The 20,926-nt window shown below is 35.0% G+C and overlaps 1 protein-coding gene across 4 annotated transcripts in view; it reads left to right on the top strand.

The window, feature by feature from the left end:
- The window catches only part of SGCE (sarcoglycan epsilon), a gene marked incomplete at both ends in the record, with an annotated part of 70,805 nt that overhangs the window by 36,206 nt on the left and 13,673 nt on the right, over nt 1-20,926 (top strand). For 2 of the 4 annotated variants that reach the window (XM_080701637.1, XM_080701639.1), the window contains 5 exons: nt 2,621-2,819; nt 15,260-15,422; nt 18,246-18,457; nt 19,400-19,426; nt 20,144-20,332. In XM_080701637.1, coding sequence (XP_080557763.1) covers nt 2,621-2,819; nt 15,260-15,422; nt 18,246-18,457; nt 19,400-19,426; nt 20,144-20,332 — 790 coding nt within the window. The remainder of the gene's footprint in view (nt 1-2,620; nt 2,820-15,259; nt 15,423-18,245; nt 18,458-19,399; nt 19,427-20,143; nt 20,333-20,926) is intronic. The other 2 variants (XM_080701638.1, XM_080701640.1) reach the window with 1 other exon arrangement.

Genomic DNA, 20,926 nt, shown 5'->3' with positions numbered 1-20,926 from the left:
CTGTTCTCTTGGCCTCTGTGATTTCCGAATATAGCAGGCATGGGATTTCCCCAGAGTTAGAAAGCTGCTGTGACTCATCTCTGGGAGGCCTGACAGCAGCACTTGGCCCAGCAGACAGCAGACAGCTGCATAGCCCAGAGCCTCTCAGGGGTGTGGTGGTAGCCACGGCTTTGCAGCGGCTCTCAGAAGGGAGCCATGGAGCCGGGTCACATGGATCGTGAAAAGCCAAATATGATAGTTCTCCCAAAAGTAGCACTAATCATAAGAAAGATATTTGACATGCTTTTTTTAAAAACTGTATTGATAACATGGAATAAAATGAATAATTAGAGACTTCTGACATGTTTTAAAAACTATAGTTTGGTATTATAAATATGCTGTCATATATCAAGAAATTCTTCTGATTCATTTATGCACACCTATTTCTAGGTATGGGAGAAATATCACAGTTAAGATACTATTTATCTGTATAAGAGAGGAAATGTGTATAATCAGGAGGTTTATCTGCATGAAAGAAAATAAATAGGTTATATTTTAGAAGACTGCAGATGGGTTTTGCACTGAAGAAATCTAGTAAAAGATGAAGAGAATAGATGACAGTATAGGAGATAAATAAAGAACTTTTTATGAGTAGGGCCTTGAGGAGTTAAGTCTTTAGGAAGGGATGACTGCACTCTAGACAACTCTGTTGAAAACTCTGAAGCTAGAGTTTCTCCTCTGACTTCATCTCTGGCATCCAATGTCTTTTAATACCAGAGGCTTCATAAGAATTGAGATCATCAAGATTTCAGGTGCTGATTATGTAATTTTTATTTTTGTTTATTAAGTAGAAGTGGAAGACTACAGATCCATGAGTTTGTTGAAATAAATCAGGGGATATACATAGTACTATCACTGGAGACTTAAATCTGTGTAGAGTCCAGAAATATTTTCTTTTCTTTCTTTATTTATTTATTGATTGATTGATTGTGTGCGTGGTACTGGGGTTCCTGGAAGCCCTTCTACCACCAGGCTACACTCCCAGACCTATTTTATATTTTTTTTATTTGGAAGCAGGGTCTCTTAAGCCAGCGCGGCTGGCTTCGAACCTGCGCGATCCTCCTGTCTCTGCCTCCCAAGCTCGGGGATTACAAGTGTGCGCCACCACGCCCAGTGTTGTCTTTTTAAAGTAAGAATACATGGCTGGGGATGTAGTTCAGTGGTAGAGCACTTACACAGCATGCATAAGGTTCTGGGTTGGATACCCAGGACTGCAAAAAAAAAAAATTTATAAAGTAATAATTCAGATAACCAACTTTTTCATATTATTATAGTAAGAGCTAAAGTTTTACTATTTTAGAAGATCTTACTGTGTTTGAAACTTTGCTGAGCACTTTATAGTCTCCTTTAGCTTAGAGAAAAATCTAATGAAGTCACTTCAAATTATTTTAAGTTCCTGGAACTATCTAAAGATAAGTTTCTCTTTCTGAAAGCATAGAGAAAAGTACAAGAACATACTCACTTTCCTGTTGTGAGAACTAAGTATTATAAAATCCTCCTAAATCTCTTTGCTTGGCCTGCTTCATAGTAAATATTTTATAAAATTTAATTTTATTATTACAGACATACTGTTACATAAAAAGAAAACTATCTGAACAGGACAACCAGAATATAGGAAATATGGGTAGTAATTCAAAAGAAATACTTGAGAAAAAAAACATTTATTTAGATTTTCTAACATTAAGAGTCTGAATTTAATGTCGGATTGATTTAAATATTAATTTTGAAATGTTTAAAAAACAATTTTGATATAATATTGGGAAGAAAAAAGCTAACTACATTTCTAATTATGTCAGATGTGGAATTGCAGGAGGACTTGATAGTTTTTCGAGAACATTTAATTTAACTAAACAGTGACCAAAATAGAATTGCTCTGATTTTTAGAATTCTTATTGGATATGTACTAATATTTGTGGTAGGGAAAAGTAATGTTTTAGCATGCTTTAAATAATATTAGTAATATTAGAAATTAAAAATGCAGATTTTGTTCTTTTTTTGCCAAATCCTGTAATTATAAATTACCCTGTTGAATCTCTGGTTTTATTATATTACAGATAAACTTCTGTGTCTAATATTTGTTATGTTTTTAGATAGATCATCCCTATTATGCACAAATCCTTTAAAGTTGGTACAGTTGTCTTATGGTATTCACACAGAATTTTTCTCAGATACGTATGGATACCAAAACCTGAGCATGCTCAAGTCTCTTATAAAAAATGGCATAGTGTCAGCATATAACCTACACATATCCTCGCTCACGCTTCACGTCATCTGTGTATTACTTATGATATTTAATACAGTGTAAAGGCTTTGTAAATAGTTACATTTTTTAGGGACTAAAACAAGGAAAAATAGCCTGCACTTATTCAGTACAGACACAATTTAAGAAAAGCTTTTTTAAAATCTACAATTGGTTCAATGCAAGGATATGTAATCTGTGGAGACAGAGGACCAATTGTTTTACTGTTGCTCCCTACTGCCAGGATTATAACAGAACTCAACAATTTCAAATTGTTCTTTTGTTTCCCTTTAAAAATACTACTTCACTAAAAATATGTATACCCTTTTTTACCAAACTTAGACTTCCCATTGCCATATCAAGCAGAATTCTTCATTAAAAACATGAATGTGGAAGAAATGTTGGCCAGCGAGGTTCTTGGAGATTTTTTGGGGGCCGTGAAAAATGTGTGGCAGCCTGAGAGACTAAACGCCATCAACATCACATCGGCTCTAGACAGAGGTGGCAGGGTGCCGCTTCCCATCAATGACATGAAGGAGGGGTAAGCAGATCTTTATCTCATTGCCTTAGATATGGATTTTTAAATAGGCCATCTTATCGAATTTATTATATGTCCAAGATGGCCTATTGTGTTTTTCTTTTAATAATATTATAGAGATTTACACATACTAGCAATTTTCTATATCGACAAAGAGGTTGTATTAATGGTTCCTTAAATCTCAAGTCCCCGGCCCGGTGAAATCTAATTGTAGTTCAGGATCAGCATCATAAATTATAACACTTAAGTTTTTTGTACCTTTTATAGAGAAGCCGATTATTTAGGGCCATGAATTTCAAAGGAAATTGATGCCCTAGTTGTCAGCTGTAGAAGGAAACACCGACTGCTGTAACTTTATTCTAGGAAACTATTTCTTCGCCTTTAACATTCTTTCCACCATGTGTCGGTGACTGATGGCTGGAGTGGATTTGAAACACATCCAGTGAGAAGACAGCCTGAAGCCTGGCCTTGTCACTCACAAGCTGGTGACACTGGGCAAATCCTGAACTCTCCTGTGCCTCAACTTCCTCTTCTGTTCAGTGGGGATTGTTATAATGAGTGTATGAAACAATGCTTTTGAAAGAAATGTATCAATTCTTAAGCAGTACAAACACAAAGTATGACCAGTACCCTGGTAGAAGTCAGGAACACTCATGCCTGGATAAATAGAAAGCGTCAATATGGAGCCAAACTTTCATCGTTAATTTCTTATCTGTAGGTTGATACAGAATTGCTTCCCCTCAATCCTATATAAGAATGATGTGTGGAATAAATCACGTTCTACACAGCATATCCCCTTTCAAACTTCTTCATCCATAACCCTGGTAACAGTCTTATACAGGTGATAACTGGAATTAACTAGGATACCTGGATTAGTAAGAATTAGATTTCAGGGCAGCTTTTAAGGAGAACTTTGTGGAAATAACAGAAAAGATCGCAAATACAAATAAATGAAGTTTGAGGGAGTAGGCAGGATGAGGGATAGAGAAAAGCAGTGAGCTGTGAAGTCCAACTTAAAATTTCAGAATTAAGTTTTATCTTCTCTGTGATAGCTATGGATTTTGCAGTCAGTCAAGCACACGTAGAAGTGCTCTGAGGAAAATTGTTGGTTTATCTCTTGTCTATGTGCTGGTTGGATTTCTATATGAAAACATAACTCTAGAGCTTAAATTTTCACTGCAGTGTTATAATACGGATTTCTTTCCTACTTGCGTAATTAAAAAAAAAGCAGAACTAGGGCTGGGCATGGCGGTGCACACTTGTAATCCCAGCATTCAGGAGGCAGAGACTGGAGGATCGTGGTTCCGTGGTTCGCAGACAGCCTTAGCAAGGCCTTTTGCAATACAGTGAGACCCTGTTTCAAAAAATAAAAAGACCAAAAATTAACTTGGGCTGGGGTGTAACTCGGAGGTACATTGTCCCTGGGTTCCATTTCTAGTACCACACACACACACACAAATCAGAACCATGGGACAGAATGAGCAGTAGACTCCCCTGAATGCATTCTCTGAATTTGGAGAATGTTTCAACAGTTTTCTTAATGTTTTCTACAATAGTTGTTAAAATAACCACCAAACCACCTGTGATCTCAGCTGGCCAAGGAGGTTTACAAGTTTGCAACCAGCCTGAGCAACTTAGCAAGATCCAGTCTCCAAAAATAAAATGGGCTGGGGATATAGAGCAATAGTGAGGTGACCCTGGATATTCCCACTAATGCAAAACAGGATAGCCAGGCACTAACAGTTTTCCATAGTTGTCCTTTCTTCTGGGCTCACTCCTCCAATCAGCAGTATAGATTCCACTTTTAGACTCTGAGCTAACCTAAATTAAACTAAGCAATCTTTAAACCAAACTCTGATCTAAAGCCACACTGCCCAACTATGTCCAGCCTGAGAATCACCAGTAAGGCATTCTTAAAAATATAGATAGCTGGCCTCCCATACCCCCAAGAGATTCTAAATTTTTTTTTTGAGCCTAGGCTAGGCCTGAGCATGTGACTCTAAATTAAGAACAGAATTTGTGTCTTACAAGTACTTGTTGAGAATTCAATCATTAGCTCACTGACCCCCCAGCACCTGCTAGAGGGCTGCACATACCGTCAGCTATTTCAGAGAGCCAGTCCCATGGCATTTATTTAGACTCTTGTCTCAGATCCCTTCCCAACTTAAAATGTTTTCCATGAGTTTTAATTTAATGTTAAGCCTTAACCTTTACAAAGTATTCATATAAAGTCTTTTAAAATAGCATTTCTATGCATTGTACCCAATGCCAACTCTGTTACTCCACTTTCTTATATGAAATAAAATCTTACCTGAATTATAATTCCAGAGGAAAAGTTTCTCCCTGGCATTGATTTTGCATGTTTTCTTTAGTTGGCAATACAAGGTCACAGTCACAAAAACATTTTTTTAGACCTATTGCCTTGAGTTTAGAAATAAATCCTGTGCTTAACTCATCTTTAATGCCTTCCTTTTCCTTAAATGATGTATGCTGTGGCTTTACTTCACTTAATGCACCTTTGCCTCTGTATTTTCTTTTGAAAATATACCTCCTTTTTGTGTGTATGTATGATATTGGGGATTAAACTCAAGGACATTATACCCCTGAGCTACACTCCCAGTTCAATTTTATTTTTATTTTGAAAAAGGATCTTACTAGGTTAATAAAAGTCTCACTACTTGCTGAGATTGTCCTCGAACCTGCAATCCTCCTGTCTCAGTCTCCCAAATACTGAAATTACAGATGTGTGCCACCATGCCAGGCCTATAAATCCTTTTAAAACAATGAAATCCTGGAAAGATCAAGAGTTAGGAACAGAGATAGCCAAGGAATTGGGAATTGCATTCCTTACTTTTCTAAAAATTTTATTAAAAACAGATTCATATACTTTAGAAGTGTTCACTAAGTACCTAATAAATGTGTTCTGCTTAATACTTGCGTAAGTTTTGGTCTCAGATTTAAAGAAGAAGAAGAAAAACATCTCCATTAAATGATTTCCTTTTACTCATGACAGCCACAATCTACTAATTACAGATTATTCCATATTAGGTATGATTAATCAAATAAACAGCAGATGACCAAGTGGCTCTGAGTCTAGACCCTTGGAGTAAACCTAATGAGCCTGCTTTGGAGCATCCTGGCTCCTCATCCTCAGAATGAGCCTCTTCTCATTTTTGCAGAACTCACTGCCAGCTTTCAAATTTCTAAGTCAAACAGAAAACAATTAAAAAGATTTGCTTCAAAGTAAAAAATGAGCTTCTACAAAGGAAGGCTGAATCCCCAGAAAAAATTTATTTGCACTTGCCAGGCTCATTGCCCTGATGCCACCATGCCATCTCTGGGCATGCTTTTGGTGTCGCTTTTGCCCTGGACACCAAGCCAGATGCTGAGGACTCGTGGATGTATTTAGCCCTGGGTAAAGCTGGTGGAAAGAAGAGCAGGTTCATATTTCATTCTGGGCATGTCATAGCTGCCAACCACGGGTGAGTGATGTCCTGTAAATGGTGGCTATGAAGGGAATGATGGGGTGTGAGGATTAAAGAATACACTCACTTTTCATAGGAGATTGTCAAAGTTACCTCTATTTCCTCTGGTTTCCAAAGCATGGGGATCTAGCCTCAATCACCAACAGCGAATCCTAGTATATTCTCTAGACCACCTCAGAAAATACCCTCATTAATTGTCTGATGTTTGCCTGATGTAAAAAATCTCAGCGACAAATTATACTTGAGAGCTTGCATATATCTCAATAGCTCTCCTCCATAGGATGGAAAGTCATGATCCTGGGCCAGTCTGTAGGGTTCTGAAATTGTCCCTGCATTTGATAACTTACAGGATTACTTTTCATTCTTTTTTTTTTTTTTTGCCGGTCTGGGGATGGAACCCAGAGACATTTGACCTCCGAGCTACACCCCCTGCCCTATTTTTTTATTCTTTATTTTGAAATAGGGTCTCACTAAGATGCAGAGGGCCTCACTAAGTAGCTGAGGCTGTCCACAAACCGCGATCCTTCGATCTTAGCCTCCCGAATGCTGGGATTACAAGCGTGCGCCACCATGCCTGGCTCTTTTTATACTTAAATAATGTTTCTCCTATAGTTTTGGTGCAAATATCTTTTTTATGATATAATGGTAATATGAAGTAAGAATTTTAATTGCCTAATTGCAGATATGTATAGAGAGAAGTAGGGCAACGGAGAAAGGCAGGAAGTGGAGTGCCACTAATTTTGAGAGCTATAGAGTTTCTAGGCAATATGTAACATACATAGACACATTCTTCTCAAGTTATCTTGAATCTCTTATATGCACAAACTAAAGAATAAATTATATCCATGAGTTGGACAGTCAGGAAAACATATAATCACTGGATTCATTTATCTGGCTGTTGCTGAAAAAAGCAATTTTGAGTTTAATTATTTGCCTTTTACTTTACTTTCTTTCTTAACACAGTATGTTTTTAAAGGCCTGAAAATACATTTTACCTCAAAGAAAGGAAATTGAATTGTTCAAATTGAAAGAAAAAAATTCTTCATAAGAAACTTATCTAGTGTACACCAATTCCTAACATTTTGAATCATCCTGTTTTTTAATCACCCTATTTTGATAACATTCATTGAGAGCATTGTACTTGATAATACACTTCCATCTCATTTCCTTATATACATTTGACATTTTGAAAACACGTGTTCAGATCAAAAAAGTGAAAGATCATCCTAGTACTTCATAAAATTTTAAGTTTCTGCATATCAAGAAGCTAGCTAAAAGGAAAATAGATCATGAAAAACAGTATTTTAGCTTGTATAGCATAGAGCTCAATTTATTACATGTTGTGGCCCCATACAAAATGGTATTTTTAAAAAGCCAGCATGTTCAAACTTACTGATTTCTACAAAAGGAACTTTTTTAAACCTATAGGTCAAATCTAGTATCTTCTGCTCTTGAACATGACATTTGCCCTCTATGTTTTTAAGTGGGATAATGCTGTTTATGCACTCATTCAGCAAATAGGCTCCCGGAGGACAATGGCAAAGACCCGGTTAGAAGATAAAGGTTATGGGGCTGTTGCTTAACGCCCGGCAGGAGGTGATGGTGACTAAACTAGAGTTGTAGCAGAGATAGAACATGTGGACACATGAGTATGAGTTATTTCAGGGCAACTGTCAGAGTCTGATGATGGATTCAAGTGTGAGGGAAGGAGTCAAAGATGATGGTTCATGACTTGAGCATCTGAGGGTGCCAGTCACGGAGGGAGAAGGAGAGGAAGAGGAGGAACAGGTGGAGGTAGGGTAGGGTGATGATGAGCTCAGCTCGGAACATATTAAGTTGAAGAAGTTTATGGATTGTCCAAGTGGAGATGAAAGTAATTTGGCAGAATGTGTCAACCGTCATAAAAATGTTTCCACTTCTTGGCATCTCTTTTAAGATAGTAACATTAAGGAACATGTACAGAGATAGTCTTTGCAGCAGTATTTATAACATCAAAACATTGGAAGCAACTACATGTCCAACCCTGAAATAATTGCTGAATAAATCATGTGCACTTAAAAAATTACATTGCCATAAAGCTATAATTACAAAGACTACAATATGGAAAATGCTTGTGATGCATTAAGTGAAAAAGCAGATACAAAATTATATTTTAGAGATGATTGCAATTAGGTTAAATATATGCATTTGAAAAATATTCCGCAAGGTACATTGGAAAATGAAAATAGTTAGTTTGGTAATATAAATGAGTTTTGTTTTTATGTTCCAAGTTTTCTGTAATGTTTTTATGTTGCTTTTATAATTTAAGGGAAAAAATTTCAAAGAACCAAAAACTCATGCCCAATTATGTAATCTTTAAATGCATTAATTAAAAATCTTATTCATTATAAATGCAAATCACTGCCGTGTTCACAGTTGTAAGAAACATCCATTTGTCTGTATTTACAAACATGTTTCACAGTTATCAAGAAAAAAATGGCATTGGCCAGACAGTTCATAAGGGAATCAAAATTGGCTTTATTTGATGCTTAAAAATATTAGCTTTTTCTAAGCCAGGTATGATGGCATACACTTATAATCTCAGTACTTGGGAGGCTGGGACAGGAGAATTGCAGGGTCACAGCTAGCCACAGCTACTTAGTGAGGCCCTCTGCAACTTAGACCTGTTTGAGACCCTGTTTCAAAATAATAGGGAAAAAAATAGACTGAGGATGTAGCTTAGAGGTAGAATGCCCCTGGGTTCCATCCTCCTTAACACACACACACACACACACACACACACACACACACACACACACACACACAATAAATAAATAGATACAGTTAACTTGTTTTAAATGGAGTATGTTTATATCACTGATTATCTAAAAACTTTTCCAATGTTTTCTTAATCTAGTTTTATTATAAATTATTTCATCTTTAATTTTAGTCCATTATTTACCATTTATTTCTCCAAGATACCAGTTTTAAAAAATGTTTGTTTCAAATGTAAGCTAAATCCTAATGTAAATTTGATGTAAAGAGCATGTATATTTGTGTAATTGTATTCTAGAACACAGTCATCATCTCAGGGTTGGCCATGACTTCAATTCTTAGGTTGACATAGTTTGGGTTTTTTGTGCTACATGTATTGCATTTCATTTTTTAAAATACAGTTTCATTAAGATATAATTCACTTATAAAGCCACTCATCTATTTAAAATGTATAATTTCATGGTTTTTAGTAAATTTACAAAGTTATGTATTCATTATAATCATCACTTTTAGAACATATTTTTTAAATTTTTTTTTATTGGTGCACTGTATTCATACATCATAATGGGATAAAAACTTGTGTAGACATACATGCACACATTGCCCAGTTAGCCCCTACCCAATCCCCACACCATTCCCTCCCCATCCCTCCTTCCCATGCTTGGCTTAGTGGTTGACATCTAATATTATAGCAATTTATCCAAAATTAACAGTGATAATCTCACATAACAGATTCATCTGTCTGATATCAAACTTTTGATCACTTAGAGATAATATTTCAGTATTTCTTTTTGCTTTCTTACCAGAGGATATTTTTTTCTTTTTTCTTTTTAAGGTAAAACTATCGTACATTTTTTTTTTCAGAAAAGGTCTATCCTAACATGAAATATGAACTCTAAATACCCAAAGCAATCCCAAAAAAGAATAAAGCTAGAAGATGTACATTTTCTGATTTCAAACCTTATAGAGCTACAATAATTGAAACAGTATAGTACTGCTATAAAGGCAGATATATAAACCAGTGGAGTAAAATAAAAAGCCTAGAAATATATTCTTCCATATATGGTGAAGTTATTTTTTTATAAAGTTTACAAGAACATTTGGTGAAGGAGATAATAATTTTTCACTAAATATTGTTGAAAAACAATTACATGAAAAATAATAAAATTGGACCCTTACCTAACACCATATACAAATATTAACTCAAACTAGATAAAAAGACTATAAACTTTTAGAGGAAAACCTGGGTCATAACACTTCACAACATTGAAATTGGCAGTGATATCTTGGATATGATTTCAAAGGCACATGCAACAAAAGAATAAACAAACTTCCTAAAAAATAAAATATTATATAATGTAAACAGAGTTAAAATTTACTGATAGAATGGGATAAAATATTTCCAAATGCTATATCTGAAGGTATATTAATATTCCAAATAGAAATCCTAAAAATTAGCAACAATACAAGCAAACAATACAATTTAGAAATACAATTTAGAAATAGGTAAAAGACTAAAATAAATAATGAATCTCCAAAGATTTTAACCAATAAACACATGAATATATTCTTCTTTGCTTAGTTGTCTGCTGGATGGAAAATCTCTTTCTCTGGTTCTGGTGTGTATTACCTATTTCTTCTTTGTAGTTAATCTCTTTGAGTATTTTCTCTAGCGCTGGTTTTGAAGACATAAATTCCTTTAGTTTCTGTTTGTCATGGAAGCTTCTTATTTCCCCATCTAATTTGATAGAAAGTTGTGCTGGGTAGGAAATTTTTGGCTGGAAGTTGTTTTCTTTCAGAGTTTGGAATATGTTACTCCACGCCCTTCACCTACTCATACTGGTATATAGAAGAAATTACTTCAGTGTATTAACCTTTTTATCTTGGAAACTTACGATAGTTGCTTATTAGCTCGAAGAGTTTTGTTTATTTGTTTTGTTTTATTGTCCTTTGGGATCATATCCTCTTTGAACAAAGTTTTATTTCTTTCTTCCAAATTGATATACCTTTAATTTTTTTTCCTCTTATTGCATTAGAAAAGACTTCTGTATGATGTTAAAAAGTAGTAGTGAGAGTGATATAGAGTGATATTCTTGACTTATTTCTGATAGTAGTAGGAATGATTGAGTCTCTTTAGTGTCGTGTTAGCTGTAGGGTTTTTTTCAGGTTATCTGTATTAAAGAGAGGAAGTTTCCTGAGAGTTTTTATCATACATGGGTATTGAGTTTTGTCAAGTGCTTTTTCTACATTTATTAAGAAGATCATGTGATCTTTTTCTTTATTCCATTGATCTGATAAATTATATTACTAGATTTTCAAATGTTGTGCTAACATTGTATAACTGGAATAAATCCGACTTGGCCATTATTTATAATTTCTTTTATACATTGTTAGATTCAGTATCTTGAGCTGTAATAATGCTTTCATCCATTTCTCATGTAATTTTATTAATTTTTGCCTCATTTACTTTGATACTCTGAATAAACATACACATTAAAGATTGTTTTGTATTCTTGGAGATTTGATTCCCATGTTAGTCTGTAATGCACTTCTTTTTCTCTGACAATTTTATTTGCTGTGAAATCTGCTCTGCCTGAAATTCATATATTTTTTATTTTTTACTTTTTGATACTGGGGGTTGAACCCCAGGGCATTCTACCTCTGAGCTATTCCCCCAGCTCTCTTTTATTTTTATTTTGAAACAGGGTTTCACTAGCCTGATGAGCCTGAGGTGCTGGGGATTGAACCCAGTCTTTCATAGATACTAAGCACATGTTCTACCAGTGACATGTATTCCCAGCCCCATTCCTACTTTCTTTTAATTAGTGTTAGCATAGCATCTCTCTACCCATTTTCGTTTACCCGTGTGTTTTTATATTTAAAAAAGATTTCTTATAAACAGCATATAATTGAATCTTGTTTTCTAAAATCTGTTCTGACACTCACTCTATCTTTTAATTGGTGCATTTAGACCATGGCTTTTTACAGGGATTGTTCATTGAATTCCTGTCTACCATATTCCTTTCTATTTTCTATTGGTCACCATTGTTCATTGTTCCTGTTTTCCTCCTTTTTTAGTTTTAATTGGCCATTTTATATGATTCCATTGTTTCTCTCCTCAACATACTTGCACTTCTTTTCTTTTTTTTTTTTTTTTTGGTGGTACTGGGGTACCTGGAAGCCCTTCTTCCTCCGGGCTACACTCCCAGACCTATTTTATATATATATATATTTTTTTTTATTTGGAAACAGGGTCTCTTAAGCCAACGCGGCTGGCTTCGAACCTGCGCCATCCTCCTGTCTCCGCCTCCCAAGCGGGGTGATTACAAGTGTGCGCCACCACACCCGGCGCACTTCTTTTTCTTACTTCTCTTATTAGTTGCCATAGAATTTGCAATATACATGTACAGCTAATCCCCGTCCACTTTCAAGTAACACTGTACTGCTTCGTGCATAGTGCAAATGCTTTATAATAACAACATAATCCCTATTCCTCCCTTACATCCCTTGTGTCATTCCTGTGATTGATTTGCTTACATTAAGTACACAAAAGCATACACACATACCTAGGCATACATAAGTGAATATATTGTTGCTGTTGCTATTTTGAACAAGCTAGTATCCATTATAGCAATTAAGGATAACAAAAAATTGAGGTTTTCATTTTAGCTTCACTTATTCCTTCTCTGATGCCCCACTTTTCTTTATGTGGATCAGTTTCTGTCTCCCTGAAGAACTTCTAACACTACTTACAAGGTAGAAGTACTTTATTCATTAGATCTCTCTTCTTATTAATATAATTGTTTTAGATTTGTTATCTGATGATTCCAACATCACTGACATCTCTGAGCCTGGTTCTGGCGGCTGTCCAGTCTCTTAAAGCCATGTGCTTCTTAGAATGCTTTGTAAAAAATTTTTTCTTGATAGCTAGATGGACCCTGGGTGAAAGGAATTAATAAATGAAGGCCTTAAGTAGTAAGGCATAGTCTTATGGTATAAGACTGCATAGTCATATGATTGGTTCTCATTCTTTTAATGAATCTGTGTCTCTGAGCTGTGAACATCACATGTGCTTCTCATGTGAAGCACCCTTTATATCAGACAGGATCTCTAACTTGGCTTAATTGGATATTTCCCTTCCCATACATATGGCTGCCTGTAGTTGGTTATTTCTGTTCCCCTAGGTCAGTTAGGCTCTAATATAACTCCGACAGGTTGGGCTCTGATCAGTTTCTCATAAAGGCAGGCCTTATTAGAAAGAACAAAAATGTTCTTATATACTTCAAAATTCCCTTTGTGCCTTCCTTCATCCTAAAAGTTCCAGGTGATTGTGAATATTACATATGATCCTGGCAGAGCTCCAGGAGATAAAACTTATATAAATGTGGGAGTTTTCTGATAATTGGGTCCCTCTGAATTTTTTAATTTTCAGACTTGTCTACTTTGACCCTCCAGCAAGCAATTCATGAGTTAGAGTTTAGGTTTCCTTATTCCCACTAGTTCCCTTGAAGGTTTTAGCTTGAAGACATTGTCTCAAATACATAGTGAGTTTCTGTATTTGTTGGTCTCTCCAGATTTGGAGCATCAGTTTATCTTGTGACCTCACTTCTTTTATGGGTCAAGATTTTTTTCCAGTTTGTTCAGCTTTTTTACTTGTTGCTAGGATAAAGTAGTGCTGCCAAGCTTTTTATTTGCCAAATAAGAAACCAGAAATTTTATTTGATCTGTTTTGAGTTAATTTTGTATATATGGTGTGAGGTAGGGAGTCAAACTTTATTCTTTTTTCACGTGAGTATCTAATTGTTCTAGTACCATTAGTTGGGAAGATTCTTCTTTCCCCCGCTGAATTGTCTTGGTATCTGTGACAATAATTTATTAAATATTAGAGTTTATTTCTGGACTTGTAATTCTAATCCATTGATCTATATGGAAGTAGATGTCTATGCCAGCATCACACTGTGATGCTGTAGATTTGAGTAAGTTTTCAAATTGGGAATTATGAATCTTCCAAATTTAGTTTTCTTAGTCATGTTTTTTAGTTTTTGCTTTTCTGTGTATCTTGAATTTTCATATGAATTTTAGGATAAGTTTGAGAATTTCTGCAAAGAAGATAGTTGGAATTTTGATGGCTTTATTTTATTTTATAATTAGCTACAGCATTGCCATTAAGAAAAGAAATAGCCAAGTATGATGGCCCATTCCTGTAATCCCAGTACTTGGGAGGCTTAAATGGAGATTACAGGTTCAAAGATAGCCTCAGCAACATAATGAGACTCTCAGCAACGTAGCAAGACCCTGTTTCAAAAACAAACAAAAAGTTTACAAAAAGCACTAGGAGTGTAGCTTAGAAGTAGAATGCCCCTGGGTTCAATCTCTAGTATCAATAAATAATAAATAAATAGTAAAAAAAAAAACCCAAATATTTATTTAAGGTAAATTTTTGGTTTTCTCTTTTCTTTTGAAAAGCCAATGAGATTCCTATCTCTTTAAACTGCTCCAAGATTATTTAATTGTTATGGTCACTACTTTCTGTTTTATTGTGAAATCATGCCAGTCAATTAAGTTAGAGTTCTAACTTAAGTTTGGTAACACACCAAGAATATATGGTTTGTTTGACTTATTCATGAGGACCAAACAATAGTTTTTCTCTTCTTAGATAAAAATTGAAGAGGTCTTCTAGTGAGATTACATAGAGGTTTGTATATTAGGAAAACTGGCAGATAGAACTGTTGAGTAGAATAGTAAAGTCTGCTTAGAGCTCAGTATTTCCAGAATATAATTTCACAATCTTATTACAATGAAATCAAGTAAAGATTTGTTACGTATATTTATTATTTTGGTGATAGGGTTATTTTCTAAGCAATTCACCTTAAGAATAGTTTTTAAATAGTTTACCAAATGTAGTAAACAGAATATAATGATTATTTTGAATGGAATAAAAAGGAAAATAAAATTATAGAAATTAATGTAGAATGGAGAGCATATCTGTTATACCACAGCACTCAGTAAATATTGGTTGAATAAAGGAATGAATAAAAGGAAGCCCCTACATGAATCACTGCTTTTAAAGCCCAGGCCTTTACCTTAGGGATGATTCTAGTTAATCCCTCAATTCAAAAGGATAAATCCTGCTTTCAGGGTAGATTGTTTTTCGGTGTTTTCAATTTTCTTAAAGGATAACTTGAGAGTTTCCCGTTTTTACAGTGTTTATGTCATGGTTGGTGCCGATGTCCCATTTTCTTCTTGTTTACGAGAAGTTGAAAATCCACAGAATCAATTGAGATGCAGCCAAGAAATGGAGCCTGTAATAACATGTGATAAAAAATTTCGTACTCAATTTTACATTGACTGGTGCAAAATTTCATTGGTGAGTTCTCATTTAATTTTGTTTTGGCAGAAGTAATTAGGAATAATGTGACTGGACAGAGCATTTGACTAAAACCTGAATTGCTTTTAGAAACAAATCCTAGGCTTACTTTGTTAACTGCAGTGGAATTCCTTGACTTTAAGGATTTGGTAAACTCATTCACAGTGCATCCATTTAGGAATGAGTATCTCCACCATAGTATTCACTTTTCCCTTGATTAGTTGCTGAGGCTGGATTAACTTGGTAGGTGGTCCAAGTGAGACCCTTGGACATCCAGGTGGCTGTGAAATCAGCCCAAATTATAGAATTGGTATGATACGTACAGAAAGTCTTCTGAAATGTGCTGCCACTACTTCACTTTGGAAGAAGAGAATGAAGTGCAATAATAAATCTGAAAATAAACCAATATTATGTTATGACTCTATTCTGGATACTCAAATTGTAGGAAAAGTCATAGGACAGAAAAAATTGCAAGTGACGAAAGTTGGTATCTTACCCACAGCTTAAAAAATAAATTCACGAACATTAAATATTTCTTTGTTAGCCACTTTTCAATTTACATACTAAAAGACTTAGAAAAATGCGAGTGAACTTTCATTTGTATGTAAATATGTATAATATTCTTATATAAATTTATGCAATTGCTGTCTCTATTTTTACAAAAATGTTTTGATCTTGCTATCTGAAAAGTAGGAAAGTTGTCTTAATTCTTTTGTGACCTTTAGATTTAACTTCTGTCAACTCTTTATGATTGGTGGTGAGTGAATTAGATCTAAGTTTAAAGTTGACATTTGGACAACGTTATTGACACATAAACACAACTGTCATTTCATGTCTTAGAGAGTCAACGGCAGGCCGCTTGCCAGGAGCCAGGGTTAGAGAACATATCACTCACATTGCAACACTTAGCCCCCCACACACACACACCCTGGAGCTTTTTGGCATGGATTCTTCTTCTCATGTCCTTGACATCTTAGAAAATTAATCCCTTTTCTGTGCCTTCTTAAATAAAGTAAAAATTATTTTCTTGGTATGGTTTATGTACATGATAGGTAAATGTTGAATTTGCAAAGCTCATTGTTTCAGCTGGTGCTAATCATACAAGGGTGTGAACGACTAAGCACTTGTGATCATGACTTAGGTAGATTCCTCTCACCAGATTCAGGAGAGGGCAGGCCGACCAATGCCATTTTACTTGTGGTTGTGCTGTAATATGAGCTTATGTTTAGGACTAGTATCTAATTTCATTTTTTTGTGTGGGTGGTACTGGGGGTGGAACCCAGGGGCTTTTTACCTCTGGGCTATACTCCCAGACCTATTTTATACTTTATTTGGAAACAGGGTTTCACTAAGTTGCTTAGAGCCTCACTAAGTAGCTGAGGCTGTCTTTGAACCTGTGCGATCCTCCTGTCTCAGCCTCCCAAGCGCGGGGATTACAAGTGTGTACCACCAGCCCAGCTAGTATCTAATTTCTAAAAGTTTAAAAATGACTTATGCTTTCAAATGTTTTTAATTTTTTTTTGTGGGTTTAGAGGTGGAACCCAGAGGCATTTGACCTCCGAACTATACCCCCTGCCCTATTTTTTATTCTTTATTTTGAAACAGGGTCTCACTAAGTGGTGGAGGGCCTCACTAAGTAGCTGAGGCTGTCTGTGAACCACGATCCTCTGGTCTCAGCCTCCCAAATGCTGGGATTACAAGCATGTGCCACCATGCCCGGTGTGCTTCCAAGATTTTAGTTTTTGTGGTAAGGCTTTATAAATGGAAAGGTTGGGGATTTTATTTTTTATTGACATATTTACTTATATGTCACATTTTACCACAAAAAGTTTCAGGATAAGTGATAAGTAAAATATTAAAAAGTTGAAAATTGGGACTTAAAAAGTAAGTATAAGGTCATATATGACAGATTTTCTAGTATCCAGGATTAAAAAAAAATCCATCAATTCTTTAGTTCCCATTCTTAAAAAGATCAATTCTTGGCAGAAATAAAGTATTGTATTATTAACAAAATTCTTCCAGTGGAGTTTTTTTTTTGGAAAAGAATATTGAGTAATGCCAGAAATAATTCTGCCCAAAATTTTTTCTTTCTTTCTTTTTTTTTTTTAGTAGCAAATGTTGGAACAGATTTCACGTGGCTATTTTGTGATATCCTTAGTAAAAAAAAAAATTAGTTTTTATTTATAATCAAATACAACTCTGTGAAAGCAATTCATGATTTACCATGGAGGTAAATCAGGATGCTGCTAATGTACAGTTTTTTGATCCTAGGATAGAATTTAGTAAACCAACAACATTGGACATGTTCCATATTTTGTCAACTGGATGGCAGAAAGATCAATAATAATACTGGAAGTTTCCCCTCTTTTTATATTTTTTTATTTTTTGTTTCTTCTCTTACTAACCTTAGAAACCATACCTCTAACCCTGTTTATCAGTCAGTGTGGTTTGCTAACATCTTCACAGAGATTTGTCACTAGGAAACAAGAAATTTAGTAATGTGTAGGACATCTGCTTTGGAGAGGAAAAACATAAAAAACTACATACACACAGCACATTTATTATGTACGTATACATATTTGGTGAATGCATGTGTATTGTAAGATGGACACAGAAAATAGATGAAGATAAAGCCTTTATTACTTTCATTCATTGACTTTCCCTACCTCTAATAATTGCAAATTCAAGGTGATAATATAATTGGAAAAGATGGCTTTTTAAGTAATTTGTCAAAGAATGTTTTAATGCATCTTGGTTGTTAAAATCTATCTCATAATGTTTGCAGCTATTAATTTGATGTGTAATTGTCTTTTTTTGTATCAGGTTGATAAAACAAAGCAAGTGTCCACCTATCAGGAAGTGATTCGTGGAGAAGGGATTTTACCTGATGGTGGAGAGTACAAACCCCCTTCTGATTCTTTGAAAAGCAGAGACTATTACACGGATTTCCTAATTACACTGGCTGTGCCCTCGGCAGTAGCACTGGTCCTTTTTCTAATACTTGCTTATATCATGTGCTGCCGACGGGAAGGAGTGTGAGTACTTTAAAACACTAATAAAGAGCTAGAGAGTCTGCTAAGATAACAACATAAACGATTCCATTAAAAGCAAAGTTTCATTTAGTTCATAAAAATACTTTATAAATGAACTGAAATTGTGTTCAAGTAGAAATGCAGTGCTTTATCCCTTTAAAATTAATTAAAATAGTTCTGAGTCTAGTAAATCAAATTAGGGGCCATAATTACTTTATTCAAAAATTATTAAGGCTAGATGTAAATTCATGCTGGCAAAACAGTCCCAAGAATAATTGAGGCTAGACACTGGTTATACAAGCCACGTTGTGTGAGCAGAGACTGTGGAATCCATTGACAGGGTAATTGCACTTTATATACATCAGTTGTCTTCGCTTGATCAGAAGTGATGGTCAGAATTCTTCTTGAAAGCATTCTGCTGTCAACCAGGGTGACACAATCTAAATGTTTAAGATATATTAAAAAAATAACTGAGGAGTAAATTAATGAAAATAAGGTAAAATCTGAGTAATGAGTCTTCGCTTCATGAATAGTGAGTACTTTCAGGACATCTATGTCAATTAAGACAATCTCCTGAGATTATCTGGAAGTCAGGGTAACAAAGCAAAGGATAAAAAATTAATAAAGCAGCAAGTAACAAATTTTTCCATTTTTACATGTAGCTTGATTTCATTATGTCATAGAATTTATTTCAATCAAGAGCGTGATTCTTAATCTCCATTTTATTTTCTTTTTCCATTTTTTGTGTGTTTCTCATCAGTATTCCACCTCTGTATGTGTACTCATCCAAGTAATATCATAAACCTGGTGGCAAATGCTGCCTGGTTGCATTTAAAAGTAACAATGTCAGCATTTCCACATCACGCACGATCCCATGAGCATAGAGTCTTAATGTTCCAAATATCAATGCTATTATTTAATTCATAAATTTTGTTTTGTTTCTAGGGAAAAGAGAAACATGCAAACCCCAGAGTAAGTGTCTTCTTTCCTGTTCTTATCATTTTTCCCACTTCTCAGTTGCTCATCATGCTCCATCTGTGTGTCATGCTTTTTTTTTCATTCATCATCTTTCATAGTTTATTTCATAAATGTGAAAGCTGCTTTCTAAATAGAGATATTTAGGAGGGGTAGAAAAATAAAAAGGGTTTGAAATCTAAGCTTACCTAGATTTAAAAAATTAAACCTAAAATATTTCAGGTTCAGAATATTAACTTGCCATTTATATTATGTGATTTCCCAATCTGCACTTCTATAAACCAGAGAACAGATGAAAAGACCTTTCATACAAGTTTTCCTGAATCTACAGTAATAACCTACTATAAAATGAAACTTCTGTGAGTATTTATAAATGCCCCACCAGAAGCAACAGTATAAAAGCTCTTGTAGTTTTCTCTTAATCGTAGAAAATAAATAGAAAACTAGCTTGCTACATAGGGCTGTAATATTAACACAGTGCTTCCTAGCTTAGTTTAATTTGAAACTTACCTACTTCAAAATCATTTGTAATTTTCAGTTCTCCTATGTTAAAAGCACACAAGATGTATTTCTTTCTAAGATTGTTTGTAGAATGCCCAAAGTATAACAATGTCTTGTTATTTTAAAAGAAACATTTTTATAACTGTTTTTAAATTGATCAGGCTAATCTATAATCTTAAATATATGTTGTTTATTTCTTTTTTTTTGACATAGTATCCAACTGGTCCACCACAGTGCTATTCAGAAATCTACCAAGGAGCTTCGTGACATGTCCAAGAACAGAGAGATCGCCTGGCCCCTGTCCACGCTGCCCGTGTTCCACCCTGTCACTGGGGAAATCATCCCTCCTCTACATGCTGACAACTATGATGGCACTCATATGCCACTGATGCAAACACAGCAGTAAGTGTCCCCCGGAGCCACTGAACGGAGATGCATGTGTATTTTTACTAATGTCTATAGAGAACAGAGCTTTTCATTGTTGCTTTTATTTGTTTAGAGTCAGAAGAGAAAATACCAAAAGGTCACTGATAATACAGTTCCCATCCCCAACGGCCTGACACAAATACAGTAGAATTACTTTCAGGACATTTTCTTTTTTTCTTCACTAACCCAAACAAGGCCACGTTGCCCTTAATCCCTAAGAAGTTGGCACTGATCATAAACCACCTATAGTTTTGCTCAAAGACAAATTAATTATGAAAAGAGAAGCATTTACTAAAGTATAGTGAACTGACAGTTTTTAGGGACATTGTTAGAATTATTTGGTTTTGTTAACCTTTTTTTTGTTACTACCACAGACCTATGTAATCTAACTTTTGGGGGGGAAGAGTTTTAGGTTGTTTTTAATATGTGTTTATATGATCTTACAATCTGCATTTATATTGAAATGAGCAGTTTCAATCTGAGCGATAAGCATATTTATTAGTGCAACCCTTCTCTAGCACTAACAGGTCCACAGTCAGAAAGCCTGGAGGAAGACTTGGTGAGGGGGGT

This window comes from Muscardinus avellanarius (genome assembly GCF_963383645.1).
Source record: "Muscardinus avellanarius genome assembly, chromosome: 9".
Lineage (NCBI taxonomy): Eukaryota > Metazoa > Chordata > Mammalia > Rodentia > Gliridae > Muscardinus > Muscardinus avellanarius.
This window is presented reverse-complemented; position numbering and strand designations above follow the sequence as displayed.